The 24,989-nt window shown below is 38.3% G+C and overlaps 1 protein-coding gene across 10 annotated transcripts in view; it reads left to right on the top strand.

Annotated features, from left to right (window-relative positions):
* Positions 1-24,989, top strand: part of greb1l (GREB1 like retinoic acid receptor coactivator) — a 250,753-nt gene that overhangs the window by 154,171 nt on the left and 71,593 nt on the right. For 9 of the 10 annotated variants that reach the window (XM_059979787.1, XM_059979736.1, XM_059979745.1 and 6 more), the window contains 9 exons: positions 3,452-3,628; positions 6,871-7,023; positions 9,448-9,579; positions 10,215-10,373; positions 12,577-12,693; positions 15,354-15,491; positions 19,370-19,555; positions 20,493-20,819; positions 23,099-23,227. In XM_059979787.1, coding sequence (XP_059835770.1) covers positions 3,452-3,628; positions 6,871-7,023; positions 9,448-9,579; positions 10,215-10,373; positions 12,577-12,693; positions 15,354-15,491; positions 19,370-19,555; positions 20,493-20,819; positions 23,099-23,227 — 1,518 coding nt within the window. The remainder of the gene's footprint in view (positions 1-3,451; positions 3,629-6,870; positions 7,024-9,447; positions 9,580-10,214; positions 10,374-12,576; positions 12,694-15,353; positions 15,492-19,369; positions 19,556-20,492; positions 20,820-23,098; positions 23,228-24,989) is intronic. The other variant, XM_059979802.1, reaches the window with a different exon arrangement.

The raw sequence follows: 24,989 nt of genomic DNA, 5'->3' as shown, positions 1-24,989 counted from the left end.
AGAACAGTCCCCTGTGGAGCCCCAGTGCTGCTGACCACTCTGTCTGACACACAGTGTTGCAAGCGCACGTACTATGGTCTGCCAGTTAGGTAATCAATAATCCATGACACCAGGGAAGCATCCACCTCCATCACTGTCAGCTTCTCACCCAACAGAGCAGGGCGGATGGTGTTGAACGCACTGGAGCAGTCAAAAAACATGATCCTCACAGTGCTCGCCGGCTTGTCCAGGTGGGCGTAGACACACTTCAGCAGGTAGGCGATGGCATCCTCAACTCCTAGTTTGGGCTGGTAGGTGAACTGGAAGGGGTCTAAGTGTGGCCTAACCAGAGGCCGGAGCTGCTCTAGAACAAGTTTCTCCAGGGTCTTCATGTTGTGGGAGGTCAATGCCACCAGTCTGTAGTCATTGGAGCCACTGGGGCACAGGAACGAGGCAGGACATCTTCCACAGCACAGGAACCCTCTGGAGACTCAGGCTCAGGTTGAAGACATGGTGAAGTACCCCACATAGCTGGGGGGCACAGGCTTTGAGCACCCTAGGTCTGATACCATCCAGGCCTGCAGCCTTGCTTGGATGGAGACGTTTCAGCTGTCTTCTCACCTGTTCAGCTGTGGTGGTTTCAGGTGAGGGAGGGGTGTAGTCACAAGAGCAGGGTGGGGGGCTGTGAGGAGGGGTGGGAGGGGAGAGTGGAGTATGTGTTGGTTGGGGGGCCAACAAGAGATGAATCATTTGGGGGATGTGCAGAGGCCACAGTGTCAAATCTGTTGAAGAACAGGTTAAGTTCATTGGCCCTGTCCAATTACTGTCCAATTGATGAACTGAAACAGTTTTGTATGGAGGAATGGTCTAACGTTTCTCCAAACCAATATGTAGGACTGATCAATAGTTAGCAGAAATGTTTGGTTGAAGTTATTTTGTGCTATTTATTTAATTTGGCTGTCTTTACCTAGTTTTAGGACTTGCGTGAAAATCTGATCACATTTTATGTCATATTTGTGCAGAAATGGAGACAATTCTAAAGCATTCACAAACTTTCTATCTCAATTGTACATTGTGAAGTGAGTAGCAGCCTACAAAATCAATTGCTCTTTAACACTTGCGTTAATCTTTTCCAACCAAGGCAACCCTAATAACCAGTAACTATTGGTGTTACCCACTTTTACACCATTGGAGATAAGATAACTTATGTTTCTAGCATTTGTAAAGCAAAAAGTTTAGTTGTAAACTAACACCAATTACTATCCGCTATTCAACTTGTAATTAAAAACAGAAAATGTGGAAATACTTGGCAAAATCTGGTTTACGCGAAAGATGTCAGTTTGAAATATGAACACGATTCCTCACACTACAGATGACTTTCATCTTTGCTCATTTAATATGAGTGATAATTGACAGTGGTACCAAAAATGGAAATAGCTTATTTTCCTAGACTGGGAGCTTTTTACCATTCAGACTGAAGAATTTTGAAATGAGTTGTATAAGGATGGAGAAAGAAGTGTTAGACGGCTAAATTCAATGCTTAATCAAGAAACAAAATATAAATCAAAGGGAAGAAAGAAATAATTTGATTATGAGAGAAAAGAAAAATTTAGGACTTTAAAAATAATTCTTCCGTAATTCAAACTTGAACAAAATGAGGCCCTGTATTTGTGATAGTTTATTTATACAGCTGAAGAGGTTGACTGGCAATAATTAATACTTATTAAGAGTAATTAAATGCATACTTAGACTTGAAATAACTTGACCTGACCTTCTGTGGTGAGCTTAATTTATGTCTGCTGTGATTCAGTTGAACAGCAATGTTAAAATGGTACTGATACTTCAAGGGTACTTCATTGGCTGCAGAACACATCCAGAGATCATTACAGGTGTTAAATCTTAGTGAAGATAAATATGTTTTATCTTAGAAATTTCAAGGTTTAATATGCATCCTGTTTTTGAGAATGGAATGATGTATCATGGACAGCAAATTTCCAGTTTCTTTATTTAATCCTCCATTCATATTTAGCTGAAATTCCTGGTGCACTGTCGATAAATAGTATTTGGACTCACTTTGATTTTTATAATAAAGTTATGAAACAGTTTCCCAAACTGTTCCTTTGGGGAGCAAGTTCTATATTTGATGTCTTTTTCAGAAAGTATGCAATCCTTTCTGCTATGGTTAATGGAGCCCTCTCTCAAATTTTCTCCATTTCTCATGCTTCTGCTCTCTCTCCAACTCCCTTCAAACAGTACAGATATAGAATTTCTCTACTCTCACCTTGAACCTTCTGGTAATTTTTCTCCCACTGACCACCCTTACCCCTCACCTGGTTTCATCTGTCATCTACCAGCTTCTTTTTCTCACCCCCCCCCCCCACCATCTTTATCATTCTCCCTTTGCAATCCCGATGAAGGGTTTTGGCGAGAAATGTTGACTGTTTATTCCTCTCCATAGATGCTACCTGTCCTGCTGAGTTCCTCTCGTGTTTTGTATTTGTTGTTCTAGATTTCCAGCATCTGCAGAATCTCTTGTGCCCTCATCTTTCATACAAGTAGCCTCCACATCAAGCACAACATCCTTCATTCTTTCCACCAGCTATGATGAAATCCCACCACTATTCACATCTTCTCCCAACTCTTGTCCCGCCTCCTGCAGGAACCAGTCCCTCCGTGATTCCTTGTCAACTCATCTCTCACTACCCACTCCTCCCTAATCTGTGGGATTTTCCTCCACAACTATAGGATGTGCAACTCTTGCTTTTACACCTGTTCCATCTCCACCAAGCAGGGACCATAAGAGAGGCCACCTCCTCTAACCTTGCTTGCTATATTTGTTGCTCCAGCTGTGGCCTCCTGTCTATCAGTGAGGCCAAGTGCAGACTGGAAACCAATCTGCAGACCCATTGTGACTTGCTCCACAATGGCCAGCCTGAGCTCCTAGTTTCCTTCCATCTGTATTCTTCTTTATATTCCCTCACCAACATGTCTGTCCTCAGCCTTCTCTACTGCATCTACTGAAAATGTGAAGTTCAATGCAAAGTAGAAAGATAACGCATACTCCCTCTAGCTGGCTCCCTTTTGTTTGGCCTGTCTCTGTCTTCCCATCTCCATCCTTTACTTTATCAAATTTTGCTGTCATCCTTCACCCATCATTGGTCCTCCAATCACTCTCCCAGTCCTCTTTACATTGGCTATCTTCTTTCTCCGCTTCAGTCCTGATGGATATGGGATAGGACAATTACCCAACTAACATTTGTTTTAAATAATTATGAATAAATATAACCAAATGGACACAATACAGATAAAGATGTTTACTTGGAATTGTAGTCTTAACAGATTTTGCAGAGAAAAAAAATCCATTCCACTGAAATGCTTCAAAGGAAACAATTTTTTTTCACAAAAATTCAAGTGGATCCAAATGATTCATAATCTTCACTTTCTGCTCTTGGTCCGGTTGCTACAACTACAGGTTTCTCGGGAAATTGTATAGGCTGTGGGGAGAAAGGATTCCGGTACTTCACCGAGTTTTCCAATCACATCAACTTAAAACTGACAACCCAGCCGAAGAAGCAGAAGCACTTAAAATATTACCTCATCAAAAACTCACAAGGTGTTTTCTCAAAGGGACCATTAATTTGCTGGAAAGGTAATCAAGCACATGAGAGTCTCTCAAACTGAATGCTGCAACAATTTATTCATTGTATTTATGATAATCAATAGTTTTCAGATTGCTTTCCTTTGGTGCCTTTTAATTCTTTGAATGTTATTAGATGTTCCTCCCAGTGACAGTTAAGTAAAATATAATGGAAAATTTATAACCTAAATGATTAAATTGATTTCCATTATCAATAAATGTTCAGAATAAAATCCATCCTTTGTAAGTAGGTTTTTGTTCTCCTTTTATGTATTGTAAGCTGCATGTTTGCCTATAAACAATGGATTTGTGATGTTGCTAAGTATCAAAAGACTTGCAATGTATGTTAAACTCTTGCCCAAAATAGTATCTAAGTAGACTGTAAAGTTGAAATAACTACTGTATTTGTTCTGAGGCTTCTTGCATAAATGAAAAGGATGGGCTTCCATTTGAAATGCCTCTAGTGTAAAGCATCATCCAAAGAAAAGTCGATAGAGAGAATTGTATTACTGCTGCAGAGATTGTCTTCATTATTTTAAAAGCACATGTATGTGACTGCTCTTTATAAGCATCCTTGTTAGTAGTCTATGATCAATGTAGTCTTGAACCTGGAGTGACATACAAAATTCTGGAGAAATTTGTGTGGAATTCTCTGCCCAATGAAGCGGTATATATATCTAAGACAAAGTTGGATAGATTTTTGCATCAAGGGTTCTGGTGAAAAGACAGGTTGGTGAAGATGAGGTCATGGCCAGATCAGTCATGATCTTATTGAATGGCGGAGCAGGCTTGACAGGCCGGATGGCCTACTCCTGCTCCTATTTCTTATGTTCTTATGAAATATGCAGCATCTATGAAGGGAAAGGGACAGTTTTTTTTGGTTGAGTCCCTTCATCTAGTTCAGATATAGGATCTCAACCCAAAACGTTGACTATCTATTTCCCTCTATAGATGCTGCCTTGACTCAGTGAGTTCACTCAGCATCTTCTGTGATAATTCAGATTCCAGCATCTGCAGTTTCTTGTGCTTCTAGTCTTAAACTGAGTCTTGCATTCCTTTTTATGTGATTCCTCAGTGGCATATTGTAAGGAGGCAAGCTGGTTTTTGCAACTTGGATTCAGCTGATTATCATTTGAGTTACAGTGGCTGAAACTTAAGTTGGTTAGGACTCATCTGGACATCTACATTTTAACAATGGAATGGCATCAGATTGTAGCTGTAGAAATTTATTTTCACTGAATGTCCTGAATGAATATAGCCTGAAATATCTGGATTAGGGGAAACATAGTCTCTTTGCAGGATCAGAGATTCTGATGCAGCTGATGATGCATTGGATGGCATGCTAGTGTAGCAGTCAATGCAAAACTTTACAGATCTCGTGATTAGCAATTGGAGTTAAATTCCCACTGCTCTCTGCAAGGAGTGTTTACATTCTCTCCATGAACATCTGGTTTCCCTCAGTGCTCTGGATATGCTGTGTTGGCACCGGAAGCACACTACACTTGTGAGCTGTCCCCTAGACTGTGTTGGTCTGTGATGGTCGTTGATACAAACAACCAATTTCACTGTATGTGTGCCATTGAAAGCTAATCTTAAAAAGCGTGCAGATGGAACAGTATGTAGCATATTCATATTTGCAGTTCAGTTTCAGGCTCTGCTGAAGAAGTTTCCTCCTCCCAAGGGTAGCCATGAAAGAAGCAACACTGAGTAGTGTCTCCTTTTTCCATTCATTGATTTCAGTGCTTGGGTATCTTATTTAAATGGCACTGTTTGCCAGGATTAATTAAAGGGAATAATAAAGAAAGGAAGTTACCCAGTGGAGCGTTTACATCATATTGACTTTGGTTTATTATTGTCACATGTACCAGGATTCAGTGAAAAGCATATCTTGCATGTTGGTTATACAGATCAAATAATTACACAGTGCATTGAATTAGAATAAGATAAAACAATGAAGTTGAGGAGCAAAGTATTAAAGCTACTGAAAAAGTGTGCAGTGCCAGTAAATGATAAAGTGCAAGATCATAACGAGGTAGATTATGAGACCAAAGTCTGTGTATTTGTACAAGGTCCATTCAAGAGTTGAAGAACAGTGCCATAGAAGCTGTCCTTGAGCCTGATGGTATGTGCTTTCAGGCTTTTGCATCTTCTGCCTGATGGGGGAGGAAGAGGAGAGAATACCTGGGGTGGATGGGACCGCTTTAAGGCAAGGAGCCATATAGAAAGAGTCTGCAGTGGGGAGAATGGTTCCTGTGATGTGCTGACCTGTGACGACAGCTCTCTGCAGCTCCCTGCAGTTACCATACAGGGTTGTGCTGCATCAAAGCAGAAGTGCATTAATAAAAGTTAGTAGGAGTCAATGAGAGCATGCCAAATTTAGCTTCCTGATGAAGTAAAACATTGTATCCACTATAAATATTAGAATTTCTTTTTCATTTTCATGCGACAAGTTACAGGCCCATCCTTGGAATAGAGAATATGCTGGACAATATGTACATAACGTTTGGAATACAAATCTGTTTGTACTTATTAAATAGACAACAAATTAAGCTCTCTTTTTGTGGTGCCACCCATGACTCTCTTGACTTACTGTGATGAAAAAAACACAGGAAACAACAGAGATGATGGAGGCCAGGAATTTAGACAGATTTGGGTGAGGCAATACGTCTTTGGGTTCACTGCAGATTGACTGGTGCACAACAGTAAACAAAGTAACTAAGCCAATAACTAATTTGAGAACTAGGACTTAGCCAAAATATCCTGGTATTTGGACAGGAAACCTGAATCTCATCTGACTGTAGACCTCACATGGAATATTTTTGCAATAGGTAATTCTTGTTGTTGGATAGCTGAATTTTGAACATTGAACTAGAGACAATTTCAAAACAGAAAAATAGAGGAGAAGCAGGTCATTGGGTCCATCATTTGATGTGATTTAACTTGACCTCAGCTCTTCTTCTGGCCATTTCCCCATGAAATACAATTTCTTGATCTTTGCAATATTTATTTATCGGCACCTTAAATATGTCTGATGATCAAGTTTCTGCTACCTTTGGAGGCTAATAGTTCCAAATATTCATGATCTCTGAAAAAAAAATGCTGTACCTCATTTGTAGAGACAATCCAGCTGATTCCTCCATGACCTTGACTTTGAGGCCTTGATGTAATGTTAATATCAACTACGTGGTAATGAAATATCTATAGGTGTGACATACAACTGAATATAATAATCACTGTTTTTGATATGTTTTTAGAATGCCGAACTCGTCAGTTGCCTAGCAGTTATTCATCTGCACTACCTTCAGCCAAGACTGTTGCTGCAGTCAGCGGTTCGACATCACCTTCACCAAATGCAGACACGGTCTCACCCAGCGCTTGCAGCACCACGGTTGCCAGCTGTCAGACAGGTAGGCTGTCGAGATTGCTGCGTGCATATATTTGAGAGTACAGTCCATTGTATAGAATACCATGTGGTACTCATACAAATGTATGAATACATTTAACATCTTACTCTATCATACCAAGGTCATTTTGCCTTGGAAAAGTAGTCAGTATCATTTTGTGGAATGAGTGGATTACAAAAGAGCAGTCAGAGTTTTTACAGTGAGAAGTATTTTTTCAGATTCCTGAGGTCTGGATGTTGATTTTTTGAAGGGTCAGAATCAGAATTAGAATCAGGTTTATCATCACCAGCATGTGATGTGAAGTTTGTTAACTTAGCAGCAGCAGTTCAATGTAATGCATAATATAGAAGAAAAATAATAATAATACAGTTATAATAAGTTAATAAGTAATCTTATTCCATATACTTTATATAGTATACATATATTGAATAGATTAAAAATTGTGCAAAAAAACAGAAATACTATATTTTAAAAAAAGTGAGGTAGTGTCCAAGGGTTCAATGTCCATTTAGGAATCGGATGGCAGAGGGGAAGAAGCTGTTCCTGAATCACTGAGTGTGTGCCTTCAAGCTTCTGTACCTCCTACCTGAAGGTAACAGTGAGAAAAGGGCATGCCCTGGGTGCTGGAGGTCCTTAATAATTGACGCTGCCATTCTGAGACACTGCTCCTTGAAGATGTCATGGGTACTTTGTAGGCTAGTGCCCAAGATAGAGCTGACTAAATTTACAACCCTCTGCAGCTCCTTTCTGTGCAGTAGCCCTCCCCCACCATACCAGACTGTGATGCAGCTTGTGAAGCTCCCTCTTTATTTGTGTCCCTGCTTTCACATTGAAAATAGTTTGAAGAATTACCGTAACATTATTGTTAAGACTGGATTCAGGGCTTGAGAAATTTATCCACTCTTCAAAATGTGATTTCTTTTTTGTTTGTCTGTATCATATGCTGTGCTTGGGAAGGCAAGCAAATTAAGTTGTTTGGCCAATCTCTATTTCTCAGACTAAATCATTGAACATCAGTAACTGGTAATGTCCCATTTGCTATTTTTGATGATTTGCTGCATACAAATTGGCTTGTTTATCTGATTACGTAACAGGAAATAATAATCTTTCAGAAGTGCTGCTCAACAGATCAACTTTCATCTCACCCTAAATGACAGCAAAGCATCACATGTGTCAGGAAATGTCTTTGACAATGACCTAAAGTTGATACTGTTCAAAGGATAAAAATGATCCAAAGCTTAATGAAACATTGACCTCAAAGAAAACTAGAATTTATAAATGAAGAATTGTTGAATAATTTAAATAGAACCTTGGTCACTGTAACTTTGGAAATGGGTATTTGGATGCAGACATAAAATTCAGAAAGTATTATTAGCCTAGAAAAGACTGTAGTGCAGACTCAACAAAGGTATATAAGAATTTAGAGTTGTAGAGAACTACAACACAGAAAATGGCCATTCATTTCTAGTATTAATTTAGAAAGGTGGCTTCCAAAATATTGGTTTTTATTTCCTTAAATTTTCAAAATTAAGAGGATAATCTAATTGAATTGCTTTAGATAATTAAACAACCACTCAATGTGGCTTTGTGTGTTGATCTACAAACGTTTGTACTTATAATTTTCAGGATTAAGATAGGTAGAGTTTTATTAGATGAGTACATGAAAGATAAATAGATAGAGGTTGAGAAAAGTCTTAGCTAATTTGAAGGCAGAAAACGTGGAGTAGGATAATTGGAGTGAGTGGTTTCAATGGCCCAGCGTTATTCCTTAGTATTTATTTTGTTTTGTTTTCCTCTCGTCATTGACTCTTAACTCACAAGCTAATTACGGTTTTCCATTTGACTGTAGCCTTGCCTGAGATCAGCCTATCTGGGGCAGACCAATGATTAATTGAGTAATCCTTAGGCCTTCTGCATCTCCAAAGTTGTATCTTATTATGTCTTTGTATTCTTTCTCAGAGGGATAAGTTATAAATAGAGTCATTTCGTCTTTCAGCATCCAATCAAATATAAAACAGCCAGAAAATGTGTGATTGAATATAGCAAAATATACCACGTTGTAGTGCAGATTGAGGAAATTAGATGGTTTGTGCGTAGCTTTATTTAAAAATCTGCTTAATAATATATTTTCATATTTCATAATAGCTATTTACTTTTCAGTAGCTTTTGTTAATCCTTCCATGGTCACTAAATGTTGAATCATATCCTACAAATTGAAAAAAGCACTGACATTTTTAGGCTAAGATAATCCATTATAAATGGCATGCTCACTCTTCAAGTGTATTCTCTTGTGAATGTAGTTAAGTCGTTTATTGGACAAAATATGTGTTATCAAGAGGAGTTTCAGAAATCTCCAATTCCTCATCTCTAATGCTGCTTTGACTATGGTACAGAATGGTAAGTTTTATAATATTTCATACATTATAGAATCGATGTTCAGTCATGGTTCAGCAGCATCTTCTGCCAGTTTCTCTGGATGTCAGGACCTGTCTCGGAGTGCAAATGTAGCAAAACCTCTTGCCATGGCCGCACAACAACCTGCAAAACCTCTCACTGCAGGTACTGTTCTAATTTGTTCCATTTCAGAGCAAGTCTTGCAACTTCCGATCTACAGAAATGATCTGTACTCTTCATCGCCCATCTGAATCTTTGTTTTGTTCTAGTAAAATTTTAATGTGGTGTACAGTACTTACTTTTACTTCATTATTTATCCCTCTTCTAACAGATTATTTTCCAGTATTAACATTATTAACTTCTTATTTATCTTTGCTGTTTTTTGTTTAGTAAAATCTGTAACTTTAAAACTTATGCACCAGCACTGATTAAGGACTCTGCAGTGTCCTCCCCAATTATAGCCTGCTCTTTCTCCTTTCTAGGTGTGGGGCACAAGAAACTGGAGCACCCTGAGGAAATCTATGCTCTAAGATAACATTATATACTAACATTGTTTCATCTTCCTTATTTCTCATAATCTTTACACTTGTTTCTTCTTTACTGCTTAAGCTAGTATGTGTGAATAAGCATCAAACAAAGGCACCCATAGTGCTGTGATAATGTCAAAGCAAAGCTAGGGGTCCATTCTATTTCAACACCATCAATAATATGTGTTAATGTAGCTGCAATTTTCATTTAGCTGTCCTGCTCTAAAGTAATTAGCATAAGTGCTTCTTTCATAACATTTCTATTTTGTGCAGCTCCTTGCCCAAATAACCAGTCACCTGGGTCTGTGCGAGTTAATGGTAATACCAATAGTAATGGCTCTGCTGGGAAATCCAACGTTTTCAATGCTTCTTTGTCTCGACCTCAACTTCTTTCAACTTCATCAAGTCCAGGCTTGACGTCAGGAGAAAACAGTAAGTTCAATAGACAATAGGTGCAGGATTAGGCCAATTGGCCCTTTGTGCCAGCATCACCATTCAATGATCATCCACCATCAGTAACCTGTTCCTGCCTTCTCCCCATATCCCTTGAAATTCGTGTTGTGATTTTCAACAATTGCACATTATAACACAATTGTAACATTATAAGCAGCTTAACAATTTTGCAGAGACATTTTGATGTACATTACTATTATATCTGATCTAATGCACATCTGTTGCACACTGCAATCACTTCAATTCCTTCACTTTTCTGGTTCTCAAATTTAATTGCATTGTTGCATTAGAGATTTCACTAGAAAGTCATTCATTATGATTTGGCTTTACATAGCCAAGCTAGAAAATGTTAGCATGGTATCATAGAATTTAAAGTGCAGTAGCTTGGCCATGAATAATAATCTGGTTGATTTGTTGTCACAGTACTGAGGAGCCATAAACAGTTACTTATTAAATGATTTTATGTAGTTTGCACATTTTTTTCCATGAGCCAAATGGCAGTTTTTTATTCAGGATATTTTGTGTAAAATACATTATGAAGATTTCCTCTATATTTAACTTTGGGGCAGGCAGGAAGGAGTATGAATTTCCGAATCTTGCCTTTGTTCTGTGGGAGACTTCGTGTAGATGCAAATCAGATTTCTTTATTACAAATAGGTCTTTGATATAATTCAACTCGTGGTTTACAGGGTGCATGGAAATTGACAGGATGCAAGGTAGCTCTGGTAGATTGGATTGGAATAGTACAATGTGCTGAATGTAAAGGGGTATAACTCTTAATAGAGGGGCAATACTTACAGGTGATTTTTCACCTCACTGTACCATGACTACCAGTTCCAAGCTAGGTGTAGTTTGCATCTGGCCAAGCCAGCCACCCTTCCCCTATCCCAAGTCCTGGTCTCAGGGGACTCACATCTGGGGGAGAAATCTGTTGGTGCCACTCAAATAAAGAAAGCTAAATTATAATTGGTAAATTATGGAAGGAAGAGATAATACCTGTTGATGCACTCTCAGACAGTGTCAGGCTCTGCATGAATTTACAGTCCCTAATTAACTTTAATTGTTGGGTCCTTTTGAAGAAGAACCAACCAGATTGCCTACAAATTCAAACCTACAGATTGCTATAGGTTTGAATTTATACTTAAGCCAGACTTGACAAGATTGGAGATTTTCTTAAACTGAGCAACAGTTGCTAACAAGATTTTTTTTGTGATTACAGGATAGCTTTGTGATCACTATTTTTGAAATTAGCTACTATCTATCTGGTTATTTAGATCTACAACATGATAACAGGCCTTTCCGTCCCAACAAGCCCTCGATGCCCAATTACACCCATGTAACCATTTAACCTATGGATGGAATGTGGGAGGCAATCAGAGTACCTGGAGGAAACCCACACTGTCAGGGGGAAAAAGTGCAACTTCTTTACAGTCAGCAATGGAATAGGTAGCTGATGTTGAATAGCATTACACTACCATCCAGCCTTCAATTTTATACCAGATTTATTTAATCTCTTGATTTTGAATTTACTGGGTGCTATGATGGAAGTCAAATCCTAGCCTCTGGGTCAATGGTTTAGGCTTCTGGCTGCTAATCCAGTAATTTAACAACTAGTTTCGCAAACTTTCCAAAACAAGACTGATTGTTTTTTTTGGTGAAGTTCATGGTCCGTGGTGAAGCGAAGCTTCATCTTGTTGTTTTGTACCACATCTTGTTTTTAGCTTTGCTCAGTGACGTATAGCAGCATCACATGAATAGGCCTGAGATAAAATGACCATTTGTCCAAAGATAACATTTGTTTTAGTTATGTTTGATTCTGGAGAAATGTTGGCCAAGTATAAGGAGTAATCTGTTGTAATCTTCCACTCATCTGAGGTTATTTCAAGGCAGAGTTTGATTCTTGAAGTACAGAGGAATTTTGTGCCTGAGGGACTTTACAAGGAAATGAGTTTCATGACATTGAATAGTTTACAGGCTTGAAAGGCCACATTGCTTTTTCTATGTATGAATACTTTTTAATGTTTTTATGTGGTCTCAACAATTAGTCTATCTATCCAATTACTTACTATATCCATGTTATTCATTGTATAGTAATAGTATGAGTTATGTAATGAAATTTAAGTATTTGCTTTCTTAAGGATGCAAAAATCCATCCCTCAATAATATTTCATAATACTTGCAGGCATTATGACAAGCTCTGGGCCACCTAAGAAGCGTCATCGTGGGTGGTCTCCAGGCTCCCCCAATGCTGCTCCCACAGTAGTCCCTGTTCCAGCTGTGAGACCAGTGACGAGATCTGGTAAGATGTGTCCAAAACCACACTTGCATCTCTTTTAGAGCTGCAGAACTGCTTGGTGTACAACTACTCTAATATCGAGTTTGTCAGAGAGCTCTTATTTCTCATTTAGATTTTGGCCTCAGTGATATTTTCTGAAAACACATTGTAAAGGAGTTTGTGATGACATGTACTCCTTTACTGAAGCAAAAAGCAAACCACAGACTTTGGTTCCCACCTCAGACTTGGGCCCTACACCATTAGTCCTATCCCAGGAGGTTATCTGGATGTGCAATCATAGGGTGAAGTTCTGACTGTTGCCTTTATTCCCATAGCCACCTGAATCCACCTTTACTGACACTGCTGAGCTGCAGTTGAAATCCTTATTTTTGTTATCAATGTACTTGACTGTTTCAGAGATTTCCTGAATGACTTCCTATCTAATACCCATATTAAAGTTGTGATCCAAACTCTACTTTCCTGCACCAAGTTCTATTCAGTTATTACCTCTTTGCTCAATGACTCCCAAATTAAAAGCTTCTCAATTTTAAATTCTTCTTTTCAAGTTCTTCCGTTCCTTTGCCTTACTATTTCTTTAGAATTATGTCTGATCTAGCAACACTATTTCATTAGGAGTTTGAGGAAGTTACAAATTTCTACAGATGTGTAGAGCATTCTAACTGGTTGGATCACTGGTATGGAGGGGCCACTTCACAGGATCGGAAAAAGTTGTAAACTCAGGCAGCTCCAGCATTAAGGATCCCCATCACGCAGGACATGCCTTCTTCTTATTGCTACCCTCGAAAGTGAAGAACAGGAGCCTGAAGACACACACTCAGCATTTCAGGAACAGCTTCTTCCCCCTTTGTCGTCAGACCTCTGAACGGACAATGAATTTATCAACACTATTTTACTATATTGTTTCTCTCTTTTCACACTACTTAATTAATTTATTATTATACACGTATAGTTCTTATTGTAATTTATAGTATTTTGTATTATTATGTATCGCATTGTACTGCAACCCCAAAACAACAAATTTCACAAGATACAGTATGCCATTGATATTAAAACTGATTCTAATTCTGACTCTGCATGATATCTGTACTTCTACAATTATATTGCTCCACCACTGATAACCATGCTTTCAGTTGCCCAGATCCTAGTTTGTCCTTAAATTTAACTGACTTTTTACTACCTCCTTCTTTAATCCTTAAAATTTGCATTTTTGGTCAAGCATTTGTTCATTTGCCCAGCTATATGTTGCTGTATTAAATTTGCTTTCTGAACAGTCTTGTGATACGGATACTGAAATCTGGAGAAATCTGTTGGAGGAACTCTGTGTTTCATGCAGGCAGCATCTGTGGTGGGAGAGTGAGGGGAAGGAGTTGTCTATGTCTTGGGTTGAGTATTGTAAGTGATCTTTCCTGATATAACAATTATTATGACTCCATTGCAAATTAATGCGAATTGCTTGTTAAGAGCTGTTTAAGTAGGTTTTATAAGGTAAAATTATATTGACTCCATTATATTGTTGGTGTAATTTTCTGAGTACTTAATAGCAGAAAGAGAACTCTCTTAAAAATAATATGAGGTATCAATGGAAGTGTACCAGTTCACAGAAATGGAGGGAGTTTGGATGGAAAAACTTGATAAGGTATTTTATTACACCCTCTCAGAAATCCCATTATGATAGTAACCTCCCTGTTTGGGGAAGAAATTGTGGAAATCAAAATGCAAATCATTATCATATTTTTTGGGACTGCCCTATTATCAAAAACTATTGGAGGGGGATACACAATGCCCTACATCTTTAAATCTTTAAATATGTTTAAAGACATCTTTAAATATGAAATACCCTTAGAGAGTAAGACCATATATTTTGGATATATACCTCAAGAATGGTTGAAAAGAGATAAACATTTAATAAATATACTGTTGGTGGCTGTTAAAAAGACTCTTACTAGGAAATGGTTATCACAGGAGAGCCCAACTTTAAATGCATGGATGGAAATTACAATGGACTTTTACAAAATGGAGAAGATAACAGCATCTGTTAATCAATAGCTAGAAAAATTTGATTCATACTTGGAAAAATGGTTTAACTACATAATGCCTCATAGGCCTGATTTTATTCTCACAAATCAATGAATATGTTCTAAAAAAAGATCACTCCCTACTTGTACATAGTTTTTTCCTTTTGCTTGTTTTTCCTTTCCTCTCTTTTCTATAAGTGTATACCTCAGATAAAAACTTTGTGGAGATTTGTGATATATATGATTATATGATATATATGTACAATGTCTGAAATACATCTTATGGAAATGTTTGTTTGATGATGAACTTCAATAAAAAATAAATTACAAAATAAAACTAAGGCTTCCTTCACACACTCTTGATGAGTTGTAGTGTTGAAATCTTACATTCCCAGACCCACACTGAAACTGCTGCAAATTCCCCAAGGTTCCCAGAAATTTCCTTTTCATTTCACCTCCCAGCTTTACAGTTTTAAGGATGTATATCATATTATTAGGAATGTAAAGATTTGATAGATCAGTTTGTTAATTTTAGTACCAGGAAACACAAATATTAGTTTAGGAATTCCTGTTTAAGAATTTCATTTTAACATAGTAATTTTCAGGAAAACTGAGAATATTGTGCTTCTGCACTGTTTGTCTCCTTAGATGCTACACTACCCGTGCCTGTTACTCAGTCAATGCCAACTGGAATTTTACAGCCACAACCAATCTCTGCAGGGGAAACTGTCATCATCCCTGAAAATTTATTAAATAATTCTGGAGTGAGACCTGTTATTCTCATAGGTATGTACTACCTATATTCATTTACCTTTCCTGATTTAAGCATTATAACAGCTCCATTAGAAATTAATATAAATTGCTTGTTAAGAGTTGGATGGCATCCATTAGTCTTGCGAGACCATGGATTTGCGCCTGGAAAGTCTTGCTTCAGCCTTTCCAGGGTGCAGGCCTGGGCAACGTTGTATGGAAGGCCGGCAGTTGCCCAAGCAGCAAGTCTCCCCTCTCCACGCCACCGATATTGTCTAAGGGAAGGGCAAGGGCCAATACAGCTTGGCACCAGTGATGTCACAGGAGTTGCCAGAACGAGGTTGAAGACAACGTTCGACTGCCTTCGGGACTCCAGCACCGGATTTGTCCTCAGGGTTTGCTCCTGAAGCCTTTCCCATAAGTAGGTATTGCCGCATGGCAGCGGAGGTTTGAAATCAGAGTTTTCCCTCTCTTAGATGGACTGCCTTCTCAGGCTGACGAGCTCCATCTACCCGAAAAGTGTTGTTTAACTAATTTTAATAAGGTAAAATTATATTGACTCCATTATCTGTTGGGATAATTTTCTGAGTTCTTAACAGCAGCCTAGGCATGTCAGCCAGACAAAGAAACTGGAAACCGTGGACCTAAACTCTATTCCTGCACTCAATAAAAATATTATCATTTGTACTGGGTGAGGAACTTACTGAATGAAGATCACAGATCTTTTTAAAATATTGAAAAACAATGTTCAGTCATAGTACAATAAATAATTGAAAATGTATCTATCCTGTTTATAAACATTGTCCCATATATGATTTCAGCATGTTTCTTTTTGTGCGTGTGCTCTTGTTTATCTGATATCAGCCTTTAATGTGTTTAGATTAAGTTGCTCACTCCCTCTTTGGAAGACAGTGGTAGGATTATCCAAGAAAAACTATTATTCTGATCTATTACTATGGTGAATATTTATTTGTTACTGGAAGAAGGTTATGTCATAACGTGGTGAGAGTTCGTTCCTCTCCCTTTTTTTGTACTTAACAATCTGGAACTAATTAATTTGTGGCCTTAAATTTGGCTTTGTCTTATCATGATGTGAGTTTATGTTTTGCAAGCCAAGGCGAGTCACAGTGTCCTGCTCATATAGAAGATGTTCTCACTATTACACTATCCCCTCTAGACCAACCTTTAGGTTGTATTTATCTAGATTTTGGATAGCAGAAGTTGCTGTGCATTTTGTAAGTAATCTGCTGATAGGACCTGCAGCATGATATTTATCCAAGTGCATATAGAGGGTGGACCTGAAGCCAAACTTTTTTCCATTTGGGCATCTGTTTGAAATCAAGGGTGGAGAATTCAAAGACATTAAAATTAATTTTATTTTCTACTCAACACGTTTACCAACTAGTTAGTTATACCTGCTTAACTTTTGAGTAGAATACCCATTGTTATGTATTTCCTGATTTGGATTGTTATTTTATTTCTAATTACTAGGTCCCATTGCTTAATTGCAAGTTCACAGCTGTTGTTGATCACTCATTATTGCATTGTTAAGCAATTAATTTTTGTCATCTTGTTGGCCATTATATAATCGCTTGTATATTCATTCATTCGTTAAGATGTCTCAAAATGTCTTTACCTGGGAAGATACGGAACCTTCATCTTTTCCTGATCTACCGTCCAGCCCGTATATTGATATGCCTCCTATTGAAATTGAGGTTGAAGGTGTCAAAAAGTTACTGCTCAACATCAATATGACAAAAGCTATTGGGCCAGGCCAGATTCAGAATCAAGCCCTCCAGATCGCAGCTTGAAGAACCAGCTCCTGTTCTGCAGTTTACCTTCCAGCAGTCGCTCGACTCAGGTGATCTTCCTCTGGTTTGGAGAAAGGCAAACATCACCCCTCTCTTTAAAAAGGATTCAACCACCAACCCAGCAAATTATTGGCCTGTTTCATTAACACACACTTGCTGCAAACTCTTGGAGAAAATAATTCACAGCAATCTGATGAGGCACCTTAGCAGACATAATATTCTTGCTGACAACCAGCATGCTTTTAGGAAGCATAGATCATGCGAGTCTCAGCTTATCCTGACAACAAATGACCTGGCCAAAAACTTTGATAAAAATGTCACCATTGATTTAGTAGTGTTTGACTTCTCTAAAGCATTCAATGTCATTCCCCACCAAAGATTACTTCGGAAGCTTGACTTCTATGGTGTTCGCTTTAATACTAAAAGATGGATTTCCAGTTTCTTGACAAAACATCTTCAGCATGTGTGCATGAATGGAAAAATCTCTGAATGGCATCCAGTATTAAGTGGTACACCCCAGGGCACAGTGCTGAGCCCACATTTGTTTTTACTTTACATTAATGACATCCACAAAAAAGTCATAAGCACTACTAGACTTTTGCTGATGACTGTTTGATATACTGTCCAATTAAGTCAGCTGATGATGAAGATGCTCTCCAAAAAGATCTTGATAGTATGGTTGAATGGTTCCAAATGTGAAACCATGTGAGTCACCAGGAAGAGAAAACCAGGTAAAACATCATATAAAATCCTGGGCGTCACCCTTAAAGAAACCAAACAGATCAAATATCTTGGTATCAAAATCCAGAATGATCTGCGTTGGAATGGTCAGATGCATCATGCAACAGTGAATGCAACAGGAGTCCTAAATTTTCTGAGATGCAATTTTCATCCTTGTTCGACTTCTGTCAAGGAGAAGTTGTACCTCACCCTTGTTCGGCCACATCTGGAATATGCAACTGCTGCATGGGACCCATACACAAACAAAAACACTACCTCCATCGAGCGTATCCAGAGACAGGCAGCCCAATTTGTCCCTAATACCTATGAGAGAGAAGCGAGAATTACCCAACTTTTGAATTAATTAAAGTGAAACCCTCTCCAAAATAGATGTGAAGCACACCGTCTGGCCTGTTTTTGCAAAATGTTAAATGGTCAGCTTGACATAGACTGCCAATCCTACACCAAACCCAAACCTATTAGGAGCAGACGAGGGCACTCATTTCAATTTGAAATACTAACTACCAAGTCAGATGTGTACAGCAATTCATTCTTACCCCGCACAATTAAAGCATGGAATAATCTTCATCTTACCATAGTCACACAATCAAACCCAATTAAATTTAAGACAGCTCTTCTTCTTCAAAAATCTCCTTCTTAAGTCCACCCTCCGCCACCTCCAGTTTATATTCCATGCAGAATATTTTGGAGGACCAAGAACCAAGAACACTTGTTAGAAGTTGAAGGAATTTCAATCAATATTTGGATCTGCCTTTCGTAAGAACGCCGAGAAGAACTGTCTTTTAACACTGGCTCCTCGTGTACTGTAACACATTGGTGGATAATAAAATCATCTTTTACTACAGCTACATCAGGATTGGAGTTATCTGTTTGTCTAGTTTAAGAAAACAGAGAAAACAATTGAGTGAGGGCAGAACATCCACAATTAAAGTAAAGGCTTAACCCATCATCTGTATTTTAAGATTTTTATTTTATTATTATTTCAGAAATGATCATTTATTTATTTATTAATAGTTGTGGAATATATTTAGTGTTCCTGAAACAATGGTAGTGTCTTGAAAACATTTACATCTGACATGTGGCCTAGACAGATTTCATCTGCATTTTCATGGGGTAAGGTTGGGGGTAGGCAGTGTGGTCAGTAGGCAGGGCTTCTGTCACCCCTTCCGCATGTAAGAATTACATGCTGAAGGCTCTACCATGTGTCAGAAGTTCACTGTGACGGTTGGAGCAGCTATTTTTCAGCAAATTCATCACTAACCATCATTACCAGGTAAGTATCAAAGACATATCCCAATGCAGACAAAATAAAATTTATCTTGAAAACTAATGAGAGACTAAACTATCTTCTTCATTTTGCAGGTTACGGTGCTTTACCATATTTTTATGGCAATGTTGGTGATATTGTAGTAAGCCCTCTACTTGTGAATTGTTACAAGTTTCCACAACTGACTTCAACTGAACTAGAACAGCTGGGGGTTTCCAACAGCCAGATCCTAACAGTGGAAAATATGATTCTCTTAACAATACAATATCTGATTCAGCTAGGTAAGATTAAGCAGTCAAACAGAAATATTTCACTTACACTAATTCTATTAATTCTTCTATAGAGTCATAGCATGAAATTTATAGCACAGAAACAGACCTTCTGGCCCATCTTGTCCCTGCCAGCCAAGACGTCCGTCTGAGTCATTCCTATTTGCCTGTGTTTGCCTCATATTTCTCGAAACTTGTCTTATACTATACTTGCTGTGAGTTCTGAAAAGATTTACTGCCAGCATACCAGTGTTGATTGCCAGAGCTGCAATCTGTGCAGCCAATGAACTTACATCCATTGAATTCTTTCTGTGGATTTATAGCAACAGAAACAATTGAGAGCACAACTTGGCTAGTAAACTGCATATCACTACCCTGTTCCCTTGACTGGTGTTGGAAAGCAACATTCCTCAAACACTTCCATATGAAGCCTTGATGATTTTGCATTTTTGCGATGAAATCCCAGTGACATAGTGTTCCAGGTGAAGTTGCTGGAATACTGCAGCAGGAACTGCTGTAAGTAGTATCCAGCATCTCTGTTTTAATAGTGTGGGATTTTTGAGGAAGATGTCAAAACAGATACCCCCCCCCCCCCCAACATCCGTGTATTTTACTAGCAAAGTTCTAAATGTATCCCTGAAAGCCGAGTGTTGGTGCCTGTACCTGTGTTCATATGAACTACCACCCTGAGAGGATTCTGGGCAAGACTCCAAATAATTAAGTCTCAGTCAGCTCTGTAGACCTTGCCCATGATATAACTTCCTGGAAACAGCAGGAATAAATGGTATTTATAGTTTTTGGGATTTGTGGCTATTTTCTGGAAATTAAATGCTTCAAAAGTTACGGGTTTACTGCATTATGTTTTTCTTAAATAATTATTGGATTACTTGTTTTTTTTCTACGCACGTTTTAGACTTAAGTGACTGTGATATATATTTGGTTGTTTCAGGTCCAGACCAAATGCCTCTCAGGGAAGAATTTGAACAGATTATGCTGAAGGCTATACAGGACTCAAGCCTCAAAGATGGATACTTACAACTTGGAGGCCCCTCTTTCACTGTGTCTCCAGGACAGTTGCCCTGGCTTGCCCGACTTGCTGCCAGTGTTTCAAGAGATCTGGTGCAAGTTGTTTTTTCTCAGAATTCTCTGGCAGAAGGCATCTCAGAAACCTTAAGAACATTTGGTGATGTACATGTTCAACAGAAAGTACCTAACTATGTGGTAGTCATTTGTACTTCAAAGATGAGAGGCAATGAATTTTGTGTGGTGGTTTTAGGTAAGTCACATTCTAATCTGTTCAAGACTAACCTGTTAAAACAAAACATAAATTCAAGTTGTGTTATAACACTGATAGTTTTTTTCATTAAAATATTACCTTAGGGTTCCAGAGTTATGATTTAGTATGTTAATTTTCCAAATTTTTAGAAAATTAAGTATTTTCCAAATATTTACTTCGCTCTTTACAGGACATTTGACTGAAGCAGTATTTATTTTATAGAAGATTTTGTTGCATGTCACAAAAATGCCTGTAGTTATTTTGTGTCATTCAAATCCTATTTAATCATTTGACAGATTTTGGCTGTACAGTACACAGTGGGTTCAATGCGAGGATGTGTAGAGAACAATCACAATATTTCTCTGAGCCAGTGAAAGATCCTGCCCTTGCCTGTGGACCATGCAGCTGAATTTTCTGTCTTAGTTGGTCGTATAGTGGAGCTAACCACTTGGAGAGGAGAATCAGGTTGAATTGCATGCCTGAGAGTTAAATCATGCTCCAGCTAGTGCAATGAAGATGCTCTGTCAAAGTGGCAAAAGCTTGTTGGGGAAAATAGCCACTTTCCTATAATCATCTCAATTTTTGAAGTTTCCAGTGATCATGCAGATGTTGTAGGCTTTACAAATAGAGAACGTGGAACAGTACAACAGAGTATGGGCCCCTCAGCCCACAATGTGGTGCCATCCAATGCAGACCTCTGGCATGTCTCAGTGGAATGTTCACTACAGCTGTTTGTATGCCCCGTGAGCAGGGGACAGAAGAACTTTTTCTTGTTTTATTAAGAATAAGGATGTCCGACCCATTCCTTTCTGCTGTTGTACTCACTTCTTGGCCCTACTGATAAAATATTCTCCATTCATCGTACTTGGGGCAGTGCTTCTTCTGTAGCGCTCTTTGTCCAATACTTCCTGTGTAGTTCTCAATCAGTCATTCCCCTGAGCAACACGCTGGAGGAACTCAGCAGGTCGGGCAGCATCCGTGGAAACAAGCAGTCAATGTTTTGGGCCGAGACCCTTCGTCAGGACTGAAGAGGGAGGGGGCAGGGGCCCTATAAAGAAGGTGGGGGGAGGGTGGGAAGAAGGCTGGTAGGTGCCAGGTGAAAAACCAATAAGAGGAAAGATCAAGTGGTTGGGAAGGGGAAGCAGGGAGGGGATAGGCAGGAAAGGTGAAGAAGGAATGTAAGGGGAAAGCACTAGAGTGGATAAAGACGACTTCATTGGGAATTGCTCAGGGGTTCTAATGAGGGACTGATGGACCCACTTTGGGTTTGGGCCCAGTTGCAGGAAGTGTCTACTGTTTCAGTGATTCTCTGAGCTGCCTTGTAAGTGAAGAATCTCTATATACCTTGTAAGGCAAATTGTAAATTCCTATTAGTTACACATAGAGTGTTATGTTTTGTAACTCTGAAACATAAAACTAATTCAAAGAAAACACAAAGCTGGGAAGAACTTATGTACGTTCTTAGTTTTACTTTTTAAGTGAAGCTCGCACGTATGACTTGGCGGTGTAATGATGTATCCTATTTACGTGCATGTAAACTGCAATGTATTATGTAAACAACAAATAATGCTTAATTAAACAATATATTTACAATATTACTCAAATATCACTGAAATACTAAATACACAACATAGCAATGCCGTTGTGCATTTCCAGTGATCCTGATTTATCTTCATTGAAAGTTCAAAGTAAATATGTTATCAAAGTACATATTTGTCAGCATATATAATTTTGAAATTCATTTTCTTGGGGGCTTTTTTAACAAATCCAATAACCATAAGGGAATCATAAGACCTCACCAACAGTGCGGACCGCCAGTGTGCAAAAGACAACAAACTGTGCAAGTATTAAAGAAGAGAAAAGTAGTAATAATAATTAAATAAGCAATAAATATCCAGAACATGAGATGAAGAGTCTTTGAAAGTGATTTCATAGGTTGTGAGATCACTTAAGTGATGGGGCAAGTGAAGTTATCCCCTCTACTTCAAGAGCCCGTTGTAACTTCTCCAAGTTACTATTCTATCTCACAGATAATATCAGATGAATATAAAAACTCTTGGCTAAAAGACAAAGCTGTTTATAAATAATTAAATTCTATAAGCCAGATGTCCAAAACTACTTCAGTCACTTATCTTGTTAAATTGTGTACCGTAGTTGAAAATCTCAGGCAGTACTGAACTGGTAAATATTTCAGTTGCACATTTTATAGTATTACTAATTTCAGCTGCAACCAATTGTGTGCTCTATGGTAACAATGAAAAAAAAATTGTTTTCTTCAGGTCACTATCAATCCAGAGTGTTAGCAGAGAGTATGCTCACCACAACTGAGTTTCTGAAGGAAATCAGCTATGAATTGATTACAGGAAAAGTCAATATTTTGGCATCCCATTTTAAAACCTTGCCCTTTGGTAAGTGTTTCAATCAGATATATCTTGGGAACTCTTTTCTACTTAAAACAGCTGGTAATTGTTCTTCATATTGAGTAGAAGTAATGAATTGTTTAAGTAAAGTTTGAGTAACTTCTGCCAAATTAATGAAAGCATTGTTCTCAGTTATTATCCAAGCATTCAATTGCTTCTTTGGGATTGAATTTCAGAGCCTGTGAAGGTGAATAAACCACATAAGCTTGTGCATCTACAGAATCTCTTTTATGATCTCTATGTGCTAGTTCTTTTATACAATACTTAATCTGGAACAAGAGGAGTAAAAGAGCCATTTTTGCAGGGTATTTCTCAGGCAATAAGCCATTAGTTTGAAGACCAGACAAGCTGAACTGTGGAAGACTTAGAAATGTGCAAATTACTGGAGAAACATATTAAGAAGTTCAAGGTGCTATTTGAGTTAACTGGCTGCAAATAGAAATTCTGTGCCAACTAGAGTATGTATTGTTATGTTTTGTAACTCCAAAACATTAGATTAAATCAAAAGTAAACGAAAGCGGGGAATGTGGATCTAACTTTATAGTTTACTCTAAGCGAGCAACGGATGAATCATGTGGTATGTAATTGATGTATTTATGCATATACCTCATAATGAATTCTTTCAACAAACAAAAATGTTTAATCAACCAATATATTGTATATACAAGATTACTCAAACATGACTTAAATATGAAACACACAACACTTCTCCCTGCTTAGCTATGAACTCCAACTCAATAGAGAATGCATCAACTGTATACACAGTATACTATATAATACAACTACTATATACAGACATCCACAGCATAGTAAACTTTAAATTATTCCATTCAGGCCTAAAGATTTAGTCGTTGTGGAAGCTTTCTTATTCTTGTAGGATAACGTCTTTCCTGACAAAGGAAATCACTCTGCTTGGCAGGTGAGACTTGTGGCTGGGAAAACAATCTCAGGTTCTGGGTTCTCCTCGATGGTGGTTGTAGGACTTGACCCTGAGACTGCAGGAAGTGGTTCTGACAGTGGTAGCCACCTTTCTTCTACTTCTTGTGCATCTTGATCTAGGGAAGGTGCATTTTGTTCACTGGAGTATTCTCTTATTAATCCTTCTATTGCTCCTTTTACAGTCTGATCTCCTCTTGGTTTCCTCATCCACAACATCATCTGATGAATCCTCTGCTTTTGTATCTTCATTGACTCCTTTCATTTTGCCCTTCCATTCATCCAGCTGGGCTTTGGTCTTTGCTGTTTAACAAGCAGCTTCTTGTCTCCTACTTGGAAGTTCATTCCATATCCTTAACAAATACAGAGTAAATTCTGTTTCATTAAACTCAAAAAAGCTAAATGCTTGCAACTTTTCTAAAGCTCCATGAACTCTCTCCCAGCTTGAAACCAAGCCACATTTTGCAAGTAACTGCCTAATTAACATATCAGAAGCTTTCTTAGATAATGTTGCCTACATTGTCATCAGACCAGTGCTTTGATCATTTTCATGCTTTCTCTGAGCAGCATGGTCTTCCTTGGTCCAATATGCTTTCCAACCATAGGCACAGAGGTTGGCACCAACACCTGTTTGCCCTCTGTTAGGCAATGGTTCAAGATGTTTGGCATGGTGAGAGTTATGACATCATTCAGTACCTTTCTTAATTCACTTTCAGTAGACTTTATAGTAGGGGATATGGTATGCAGATTATGGATGGATCTCCAATCAAGTTTGTCGTTGTCTCAATTAGTCACATCCGCGCAATGCTGGTCC

The sequence above is a fragment of the Hypanus sabinus genome, chromosome 1 (genome assembly GCF_030144855.1).
Source record: "Hypanus sabinus isolate sHypSab1 chromosome 1, sHypSab1.hap1, whole genome shotgun sequence".
In the NCBI taxonomy this organism is placed as follows: Eukaryota; Metazoa; Chordata; class Chondrichthyes; order Myliobatiformes; family Dasyatidae; genus Hypanus; species Hypanus sabinus.
Note: the sequence above shows the minus strand (reverse complement) of the source record. Positions and strands in the feature narration are given on the sequence as shown.